Genomic DNA, 12,224 nt, shown 5'->3' on the forward strand with positions numbered 1-12,224 from the left:
AAGAAGTTGTGATTATCAAGTTTTCTGCCATTGTTATCTGAATCATTCTGCACAATCACTGGCCTTTCAAAATCTTAAAGCTGGAAAAAGTACAAAAGCCAAACTATCAATTATATAACTATAGTATACATATAATCTTAATATGATATAATAATATCTTATTTAATATGCCTTTTAAAGAAAATGCTTTTGATTAACTTACTTTTTAGATGCATTTTTTGGAAGTATTTAATGTTGAAAATCTAACATTCTGTTTGTAACTTTTAAAACTGGATTTTTACTAGTTATTGTGTTCACATCATTAGCTGTTAAAAATATAATAACTGGCATATTAGTTAAAAAAACTCAATGGCATTATTTTAATTACTAGTGATATTTCTTGCAGTATGTTTTTAAGCATTTGCAGTTTTAAAAATGTAAATAATTAGTAGCTTTATAAAATATGAAAAACATTTTTAAAATAACAATGTCTATGAAAAAAGACCAAATATCATGCTGCAGCGCATTAACCATATTTTGAATTTTTTTACGACAATTTCTTGACAAATCACTTTGAACATTCATAAGATCGAATTTTGCTATTTTGTTTGTGAATTAGAAATACAGATGCTTAAAATTAACTAATTACACATGCTTGATCGTTTCCTCATAACTGATTATTGCTAAAGCAATGAAATATATGTCAAAGTTGACTCAAGAATGATCAACTTATTTAATTTTATAATAGTAATTATTTTCTTCATATTAGTAAATTATTTAATAGAAATTTATGAATTATATTTTTAGAACTGACAACAAGTCTCACTGTTCACATACTTTCCCGTGAATCACCATATCCAAGAACCAAAATTCAACGTTTCCCAGTGCCTGATAAATATGTTCCATGGGAAGTCATGTGGCTACATTATGAACCACCTACTTACACCATGCCAAAAAGTGATTTTCCAAGACAAGTACGTCCTTATGTAGATGACGACATTCTTTCGTAAGTCTTAAAATTTTATAAGTTTTGCTGTTATTTTCTCTATCCCTATTCATTCTATAATTATCTTATCACTTTATTGTTTTGAGAGTAACCTCAGTTAAATATCAAAATCCATCAGTTAATATTGTTTCATACTTTTTGTTTTTACTGATAGTGAAACAAGTTGCTAATATATAAAAAGTAAAATCACACAAACAGAGCATTCTTTACTCTTCTGTTTGTATTTTTCATTAGTGAATATAAAAAAACTCCTAATAGGTAGATCAATTTTAGATATAGATATACTTTGTATTTTTTAAATTATACATGGAATCACATTATACATATGTATAAAATACATTAGAATTATATATTTTTAAAATAATCATAACAGAAAGTGAAAATAAAATTGTGGCACTGGAAGTTAATGAATTATAGCATGACATTATTAGCAGCCATGTGGCAGCTTTTGAACTGTAATAGTGTGTATTTTTCAGTGTAACAGCAGTATTTTCATACTTCTCAATGGCAACAAGATAATAGTAAAATTCCATCTATTTGAACTGTGGCTTTATAAATATCAATATGATTAAGTACATCCTTAAGTCTTTGCAGATATATACATATATATGTAAGAAAAATAAGGACTATGTAAAAGATAATTAGCAGTATAAATTTCCTTCTCTATTCTAAAAATCGTAACCTCTATTTGCACTGCGTCATTTCGAGACTAATCTATGTCATATGACTCTTACCTATATATATAAAGGAATTACATCATAGTTATAATCATAATAAAACTGTCACAGATAGGCAACTAATGAATCCCTCTAATTATGTATCTTATGTTAATATTTAGCATAGTGCAAACTGCTAAAGAAGGGGGAGTGTAAGCACAACTTATTTGCTGTGATTATTAAACTCTCTCTTGTGATGCTAGATAATTGAAAGAAAAAGTTGTTTCTGGCATTAACGGAAATAATATCAGAAAAAAAATATAGTGTGAAGATATTGAAAAATAATTACTCATCTAATATCTGCTCATTAGTTTTCGGGTCATTTTCAGGACTTTGAATGTTTGCACACATGGGTAGGGGAACACTTTTGTTTTTTAATTCCTGCACCTAGCCCTACAAAAAAAAGCATTTCCTATACATATATGTGTTTTATGTGTGTTTGTTTGTGACAGTTTAAATAGTATTTTTTTTAGATGATGAACTTAAAAAACGTAAAAAAAATTGCTTAATAAACATGCTTCTTGCTTATTGAATATACTTCCTGTTCATTTTGAAGAAAATTAACTCAAAGCAGGATTTTTAAATTTGTATGAAGTATTTAATTATTTGTCTTTCTTTTTATACATATATTTTATTCTGCGAGGACTAGCAACAGAAGAACAAATGCTAAAGATAGAACTTACTAACAGATATAACATCCACATGTAGAAATTTATACTAAAATTTCCGGGTTAAAAAATGTAGACGTAACAAAATATATGCGTTAGAGCTCATAAAATCGGTAAAAGAGAAAACAAAAGCTTCAAGAATGTTGAATAGATAATAATTTGGTGGTTAAAATAATACTTAAAAAATGGTTTTGTACTGTTACATGTCATATATGACTACAGTATATTTATAATATTTAAATTATTGATAAAGTGTAAGAGAGTGAGTTGTAATGCATATTTATTAATATCCCTCACTAGCCTCAAATTTATGTTAAAGGCTCTGAATAGGTTGTTATGCTGACAAGTTCTGAAGTTTTAATCCATATTCACAAGCTCGCCAGAAATAGAAAACAAGCTCATAAGCTTCTAAGTACAAACTAAAATCCAACTTTCAATAATAATGTCTACTATAAATTAAAAAGAAATCGATAGTTAAAAGCTATGTGAATTCAAATTATGAAAAAATATTTTTTTCAATTTTGTCATCAATTAGCATTGTAATGTACTGTTTTTGTTGTACTATTTTATTAAAAGGAGAATATTACATCTGTTTTAAGATCAGTATATGCTTCATTTGAAAATATGCATCTGAACTGCATTTAGTAGTTATTATTTTTATGTTTCATGATCATGGTAACTTTAACAGTTCAGTCTTCCTTATGATCTAATTTCAAATATTTTACAAGTTTTATAACAGTCTCAGCGTTTAAAAACTATTTTATTACATTTAGGAAACTACACTGAAGGAAAAAAAGGATAATTAGAAAAGTTAAAACTTGTATTTTAATGGTTAGTTTTACATAAAAAAATATATATATAAATAAAAAATGGTCAAGAAAAAGAAAAAGAACAAAAAATGTACAAATATAAACAAATAAACATAAATATATATAGAAAATCATACTGTAATTTGAGTTTATCTAGAAATCAAATTTTCAGAAAAGAATATCAAATTTGAGATATTAAAACAAAATATTTTGTAACAAATATACAAAACAAGAATATTTATTTATTATTTATTTATGTATTATTTAAGCACTATCATTCAAGATTCCATTGCAATCTAATATCCAAAAATCAAACTGGCAACTTGAATTAAAATCTTAAGAACAAAACATCGTTCCACTATTGCCACTGAATCACACACAAAAAAAGTAAAAGTGCATGTGACTTGTTGACACCTTCAACCTTGGAGACAGCAGCACAACTGGTTTATGTTTTACAGGGTTTTCCTCTTTTTCTTAACGGTTTGACCAGGTTGGCATTCGCCTTAAGATTGTAGAGTCTAAACCAGAGGTGTGATAGACTCATATTTGTTCGTTAGGTTTGCTGATGCTTGCTATTGCATAAGTGGATGGAGATTTTTGTGTTAGGATAACATAGTGTCCATCACCTCGAGGCAAAAATTTGGTTGTTTTGGATTGCGATGCTACAGGATGAAGTGTGACCTAGATTTTGTCTCCATCCTCTCTCTCTCTCGTTCTTAGCTTTCCCCACCTCTCTGACAGAAATTATGTCTACCACATTGATCAGCATTACCTATAAATACCTCAGTGTTACTGGATGATTACTTGTACTGTTATTAAAATAGGAATCGCCTCCCCAACTCTGAATGGGACCAGGCCTAACTCCTCGACCTCAAACCCTTCGAGAGTTCAAAGTTATTGATCTATTTCTAATTTTTCTTAGTGTAATTTTTCTACTGCCTTTAAATGTGCAAGTGTCCAATAATATTTTGGCATTTGGTATGCTTTCTATGGTTCTAACAACTATAAATGGAATCTCTTCTCTTGGAGACTGGGTTTCTTATCTCCTTCAATTTAAACTCCTACCACACCAAATTTATCAACTGTTTCTTGAATAATGCGACCATTTTTTCCAATAATTTTTCCTACAACCATCTGAGGCATTTGAACAGATTATTCAGCATTATTCTAACATATTTCTAGCTTGTTTTACTTTTTCCTGTGTCTTACCAAATATTTTGAAATTACAACTACAATCCTCCAAATCAATTCCAGTTATTCCATCTGGCTTCCTCGCGTTCTGAATATTAGCTTCATGAGCACTAATGGTTAATCTCATCAAATCATCTCATACTGTTAATTCGTCACCATAGCCCAAATTTTAGTCAAGGCAAGTACTCTTGAGTTGGCAAGCTTTTAATAATAAAGCTATTTGATGAACATTCTGAAAATGCATATCACTGGGCATACAAGCTCTTTTCTTTAATCCATCATATTTACCTATAATCGGTAGACATTTCTTTTCGTCATTGTATTTACATACAGAGCACATATCAGCTTTTAAATTCTTTATGAGCATATTCAAGTTTGAAGTACTCTTGCACATCTTCAGGTACACTGTGCCAAAAAAAAAAAAATTACCTTGCGTCACAAGGAGAAAGAAATGACCAAGGAGAGGCAGAATACATGCAAAATCAGAGTACGTTCTTCATGTCTCGAAAGCTCGACTTAGGATATATATTAGATTTATATATAGCATTTTTTCTAATATAGGATTTTAACACAAAATCGAGCTTTTTCTGAAATAACATACCAATTTTTTTCCATATTTTGATTCAACGACTCAAATTACGCCAAACTACCAAGTTTTGTAAAAATTGCACGAGTAGTTTTTAAAAAATTAGCTCTTCAATGTTAAATTGAGTTTGGTGTATATTTATTAATCTCTCTTTTTTTATTAAACTTATTTGATTCTTCTTTTCACTTTTCGAAATTTAGGTTCATTCCAAATAAAATTCATCCATCCTTTATGATTTATTTTTAAATAATTTTTATAAATTTTTCAAAAAAATTTTTGAATTATAATCTATGAAATTTGTACCATCATATTAAAGTAGACGTACTTCTAAGCATACCTGCAAAATATTACAGTTTTTTATTCAAAATTGAAGATATACTTGAATTTATATATTGGCGCGTTTTGATATTTGGCATATTTGTGTTTAGGCAAATTGCTAAAATTATTTGGAAGTAAAAATGATGTGCCTTTTTTTCAGCTCATGCATAATGTAAAAAGGTAAGAACTAGGTGCCTTTTTTTACGCTCCGGCATAATGGAAAGGAAAGGAAAATTGGTTGCCACATATTAAGAAGTTCGGCAAGGGAATTATTCTTGGCGCAAACTATAAAAATTGTGCCAAGATAAATTTTTGAATTTCTCCATACATTTCGCACCAAATTTTACAAAATTTAATATCTAGGCATAATTTGAAACGTAGAATCAAAATATGGAAAAACGTTGGTATGTTATTTCAGAAAAAGTCCGATTTTGTGTCAAAATACCTATGTTAGAACAATGCTATATATAAAACTACTATACATACTAAGTTGCGCTTTCGAGACATGAAAAACGCAATTTGAATTTTGTCAATTGGCTCACTAAAACAGAAGATATTGAACTGTCCTCTTCTCCCCCCCCCAGTGTACATGAATCTCGGACTGATGAAATGTGCTCTTAGTGGTTAGTTGATTAGTAGTTTTTAGCCATAGCCTGTCATTAGGTATGATTTCTTTATATGTGGTCTCCCACACCAGATATTCAACAACATGAGAGTCAGTTTTTGTCATTTTCACCAAAGCATGCCACCATCCACATGCTTCTTGTTCATTAGCTCAAGAAAATACCTCAACTTCATGACCTTCTATCATACTAAGAGGCTTGTCATCTTTCCGAAGTGCTTCTTCTTTTCAGCTTCTTCTGCTACTTTATCATTATAAATATCAGTAATGTAAGTCTTGTAGCTAGTGCCATTCTCCCCACAAACTTTCATAGTGAGGTCTTACGATTTGCAGAATACACGTACAAGGCTGCATATGTTGATTCACACTCCTCAATTACACCCTTGTCAAAAAGATCATCCGATTTTCTTCACAAAATGTCCGTTTTATAAGGGAAAGTCTGTAAAGAGGTACTGCTATGGGACAGTGATCTCCGGTGTTAATGTAGTGCTTCACAATAGGAGTAACACCTTCCCTTGGTTGAAAGAGTTTTAAAAATGAGCTTAACAATGAATCCAATTCATTTCTTTGAGAACTTGTTAAATTCACTCCTCCAGGAAGAAGAGAGTATATTTCAAGCATGGAGTCCATGTCATTTCTCTTCACTAGAATCTAAGGTCGGAAACACCAAGTGCTGAGAACCCTTAGTAGAGAACCAACTGTTTTTGGAGGAAATCCATAAAGATGCCTGCTTTTTGTGAATAGTGAACTCCTAAAAGAGTTTGATTCCCTCTTGCATGAGATGAAAATAACATCTTAGTGACTATAATTTGGCCATTAAATTTAATTCGTACTGCCATCTGTAGAATTTTAGAATAGAAGATATGGCCATCAGCCAAAGGAAGGTGCTGCTTCTATTGTAAAGCACTACATTTATAAAATAAATGTTCTTGTTTGGTGTATCTGTTACAAATGGTGCCCAATGGGAAAAAACGAGTTAGCTGAGACTGTTATGTAAAGTATTACAATATGCCATTTCTCTGGAAAGCCAGAAAGGCTGACCTCGTAATGCTGGCTCCACTTTGGGCGTCATGTGTAACAGATATATGAAACAAGAACACTTATTTAAGCATCTTCATACAACATTTCATCACAATACAATATCCAAAAATCAAACTGGCTCCTTTAATTAAAATATTAAGAGCAAAACAGTGTTTCATTATTGCCACTGAATCACATGCAAAAATGTGAAAGTGCATGAGACTTATTAATTTGTTACAATCTATTTAATTGCTGAATGTATTGAGAAATGTAAAATTAAAATGATTTTTTTTAATGTTTATTCACTAGAATGAAGAAAAATGGTGTTAAAAGAGCAGAGATACCAAATTACCTATGGAATACAGAATCTGAGGACAGCAGTGGAATATATAGAAATCGCAAATCATGGATAATTGATAACAAACAACAGGAAATCACATATAGATTAGATGCAGATGATCTACCATGGTAAACTGAATGATAATATGTAAACTTGCATTTTCAGAAATGTTTTATTTCATGTTATATTTTATAATAATTATTTTCAAGATATAGCCTGCAAATTCAGTGGCATTCCAGATTATCTTCTTTAAAATTCTGTATTATTTTTAATATTTAATTTAGTATGTCAATATTAGGAGGCAGGCACATCATCGGCAGCTGATTATCGTCAGCCTAGCTAACCTGGTTGTGTCCCTAGAACGCTGAGGAATTCTCCTTACACCAGGGGGGAATCCCGATGAAAAACCAACCAGCCCCAGCATAAGAGACATCCCTTGTCATCTTGGATGGTTGCCCAATATTGCATTACATTACACAGGCTGTGTTTAATTTTAATAGAGTGTGTCTTCATTTATATGTATACGTAAACAGTGACAAAATAACACTAAAATTCATCTTCATCATTAACAAAAAAGTATTTTTTTCATCTGCCTTCATACTTAAGCGCTATCAATTTGCTTGTAAGAATGAGGAATAATAATGAAGTATAATTTGTTATTATGCTTTGTTGTGGTATTTGCTACCTGATGGGCATACCTCTATGACTCAAGAAGTGTGCTGGAAAGTTTTCAAATAACATTAAAAAATACAGAAATTCAGATAGGCTACACCAAAATCTAAACAATTCTATACTTACATACATAATACATAGCATCAGAAAAAATTTTTAATTACTAGACTAATGGTAAAAATTTTCATAGACATTATCATTAGGAAATATTACTAAAAAATATGTTTATTGCTTTCAGATCTCTTGCTCTTTTAAGCAACTACAGGCTGAATTTAAGCAGTAGCTGCCTGGTAGTATAATATAACACAATGGCCAAAAAGTTTTAGAAAGACTCTACTAAAAATATTTCCTATGTTAAAAAGGTAAAAAATGTGTTGGCAGAAATTAAAATAAAAAATGTACAGAAAAAAATTATAGGAATGAAACTTGAGAAAATGCAGAAAATATTTAATCTCTAAATCCTGTCCTACCTGGATTAGAATATTGGAAGTGATTTAGGAATCATGACAGAGGTTTTACTTACACCCAGGTTAATTGCTCTAGGTTCACCTGCTCAGTGTTTGGGGGGGGGGCATCTAGGCTGTATGCAATACTCTTTTATTTATTTACAATATGCTAATTAATTACCCTACTTTTATTCTTTTACTTTTTTTAAAATTCATTTTTCCTTGCTAGCTTTAGTACAGCCCTATACTAAGACTTAAAAAATTTTAAACTATCAAAATTTATTATTCGTTATAAAATTAGATCTGCATTTTAGCATCTAAGTTAACATTTATGTATATAAAATATTATCCTTAAAAATGATTTTTAACTTGTGATTTTACTTGATTTTAAGTGTATATATTTAAAATCTTTTTTATTGCTGCTTTATTTTGCTTCCTTTTTTCAAAACAAAGACCAAATACTAAAATTCAAATATTAATTTACTGTTTGGCACGTTATAACTGAATGCAGTGTTCCACTGCAAAAAAACGATCTGTTTCTGTTCTGTTTAAAGGCCCATCAGTGTTGAATGGTAAGATTGCTGAGCACTGGTAGTTTGACCACAGTTCGAATCCCAGCAAGCAGGCTGGCTTCATGGGAGCTTTTGTGGTTTCCTCTTGTGTAATGTGAATACAAGCAATTTTCCTTTAAAAAGTACTTCATGAAAACATCCCTTAACTTGGCGAGTACTATAGTATGCTTTGCCATAATCAAGTAATCTAATCCTATCATCTGTTTAAAGTCATGGAGAGGGTTTTTTTATGTTATTATATATATATATATATATATTAAAATGATTAAAAGCTAAAATTTGACTTTTCTTTTTATTATTAATTCTGTAAGAAATGTATGAGAAGAGAAATCAGCTATTTTAACTATGTGATTGTAAATAAAATTGGTCATCAAAAATTTAAAAGCAATCTGACAGATAAATTTTGGGAAATCAAAATTAAATTGTAAATGTTATTAACATTTAGAAAAAGAAGTTTATGATTAGAATGTGAATAAATAATTGAAATTATTGATAAAAGTGAAAAACTTCAGAAATTACCTATGGATGCTTTTCATAAACAAATTAAATAGCGAAACTCCATGACCAGTGATTATATAATAATAAAATATATTTGAAATTAAATTTAAGACATATATTACATTCTTGTTATTACAGCCATTTCAGAATTAACTAATTTTTAATGTTTCATGTCACTGGCTTTTATATATTTGGTTACTGTCTTAAGTATTACAAATATGATCCGCAAAGTCTACAATTCATAGTATTTTAAACACCGAAATGTATAAGCAATTACTGGAAACAAATTTTTATTTTATTTTTTTCATTTAAAATAAAATTTCTTGTTGATCATTTGGAGATTTTTAAAAATATGACTAAATATATATCTGAAAAAAAGTAATACCATGACAATTAAAAATGGAAAATAGTGTGAATCAGACAAGATAATTTTTACAATTTATTCTTATAATAGCAGATCTTATAGATAAATACCAGATCAATAAAAATAGTCTGTAGTAAAATGATTGTAATAAAGTCGATGGGGGGGGGGATTTCATGATGGGATAAAAAGGCTGCATCACTGCACAGAGAATAAAAAATTGACGACTTCATGGTATGATCTAGCAGATGTCAATATGAAAATTTCTGATAATTCAAAAATATTATTTGCATCGTTACAGCAATCCAATGGGAAGAACAGGATTGCGTGGTAAAGGGGCACTGCCTAGATGGGGACCAAACCATAATATTTTTGCTATCATTACCAGGTAAGCAAAGTCAGATTTTTCTATTTAGAATCATAAAAATTCATAGCTTGTTGTAAAAGTGATTGCAAAACTGTACGCTCTGAAACAATTATACATTATATCAGTATTTAAATCTATCACATTTTCAAATGTTTACCCAACACACATTTAAAATTTACTCTTTTTCTTTTAATAATAATTAACAACATGAAAAATAGTTAACTTTGAAATTTTTGAGACAGGGCAGATGATAAAAATATAATAAAAAAATTGATATAATAAAAAAATAATTATTAGATATGTAAATTTTAACTATTTTTTATCCTTAGACAATAATTTATGGGAACAACTGCGATTTATCCATCATAGAATAAATGAAAGATAAGAAAATGAAGCTAATGAAAGACCATTATCACACTATAATTTTAAAGTGGGGTCAATTCAGGAAAAATATCCTCAGTGTCTATAATTAGCATATGAAAATGAAGCTGTGTCTTGTGCTTATGTATTCAGGTAATTTACGGAATTTCATAGCGGTCTAAATTCTCTCCTGTATGAAAAGTACACAGGAAGGCGTCTGGTCAGCTGTAGTCCCAGAAAATGTGTCAGCCACATGAAAAATTTGTATGACAATAATTAATATGCCAACCAAGTGATACAGAAGGAATTTAACATTGGATCCATAGCTATACATAAAATAATTCATAAAGAACCAGATAAGAAAAAAAACGAGTTTGTAGTTGGGTATCCCATAATTTAACAGATGCCAAAAGGCAGATCATAACAGGACATTGTATTATTTCTGTATTTAAAAACCACAACTGGTGATGAACATACATGCCATTTTTTGACATTCCAACACTTCAAGAAAGTAAAGTATGGTTCTTTGAAGATGACCTCAAGTCTGTTGTGAAAAGACAGCGAGCAACAAAAAAGTAATGTATGCCATTTAGTTCACAAGTAAAGTACGTCTGTAAAGTGATGGTGCACTTTTGATTGGTTACAGAAAAGCAACAAAACAAGATAGAAATGTGACATCTTCACCAAACAAAAGAAAACCTCCTAAAGTTTCATAGGTATTCAGTGCAGTTCAATGTGAACTCCATTTGTTGCCGTAAAAACATCTAAACGATACTCAGGTTCTTCTCACACACAGTTCTTTGAACACTATTTTAAATGATAAATGTCATTGATACATTCACTGTACACACACTGCTTTGCACAACCCCACGAGTAAAAATCCAAGGGTGTCAGATCCGTGGATCGTTGTGGCCATGTCTTGACAGAATCCCTGCCTATCTCCACCGCTGGGGGAATGTTTTGTCGAAAAACTTGCGAATGATGTTAGCGCAGTGTGGAGGAGTGTTGTCATGTTGAAAGATGACACCTAGAAATTGTGGCACTGCATACAATTCCAACATGTCAAAGTAGTAGTCTGCTGTCACAATCTGCTCCAAAAGAAAAATGGTCCTATCACTTTATCATGGCTACACTGTTACGTTCGTACTCAACGTAAGCACGAGGATTTTCAGCAGCCCATGTTCGGACGTTACAGCAATGAACATGTCCACTGACATGGAATGTTGCCTCATCACTAAACACAATCTTCTGCAGAAATCAGTTATCATTGTCGATCTCATGAAGCATATCTGTAGCAAATGTGAATCATCTGAGTCTACCTGTCAGTTTAATAGCGTGCAACAGCTGCAGTTTGTAACCCTTTAAACATAGACATTTCTTTAACACCTCACGAACTATTGTCTTGCTTAGGTGTAATTGTCAAGCACACACACTGGTTTTTTAGGACTTCTTAGGTAACTCTCCCATGTAGCCTTTACAGACTCTTCACTGATCGATGGCCTGCCAGAACGAGGTTTGTGTAACAAATTGCAGGTATCCTTCAACTGCTTATCCCACCAATTAATGTTATTCCTATGTGGTGGAGGTTCGTTGTACATGCAACGATATTCACATTGCACTTTAGTTATGGATTCAAATTTGGCAAGCCACAGAAGACACTGAACTTTCCTCTGTATGGTCCACATCTTGACTT

The 12,224-nt window shown here is 30.8% G+C and overlaps 1 protein-coding gene and 1 pseudogene across 4 annotated transcripts in view; one reads left to right on the forward strand and one right to left on the reverse strand.

The window, feature by feature from the left end:
* Positions 1-12,224, forward strand: part of LOC118192464 (transient receptor potential cation channel subfamily M member 2-like) — a 137,403-nt gene that overhangs the window by 82,101 nt on the left and 43,078 nt on the right. For all 4 annotated transcript variants that reach the window (XM_085827073.1, XM_085827072.1, XM_085827071.1 and 1 more), the window contains exons 23-25: positions 787-985; positions 7,225-7,383; positions 10,106-10,192. In XM_085827073.1, coding sequence (XP_085683199.1) covers positions 787-985; positions 7,225-7,383; positions 10,106-10,192 — 445 coding nt within the window. The remainder of the gene's footprint in view (positions 1-786; positions 986-7,224; positions 7,384-10,105; positions 10,193-12,224) is intronic.
* LOC118199702 (fragile X messenger ribonucleoprotein 1 homolog pseudogene) lies at positions 3,895-6,209 on the reverse strand (annotated as a pseudogene).

The sequence above is a fragment of the Stegodyphus dumicola genome, chromosome 11 (genome assembly GCF_044657685.1).
Source record: "Stegodyphus dumicola isolate Sdum_Otavi_A_Nest chromosome 11, ASM4465768v1".
NCBI classification, from domain to species: Eukaryota; Metazoa; Arthropoda; class Arachnida; order Araneae; family Eresidae; genus Stegodyphus; species Stegodyphus dumicola.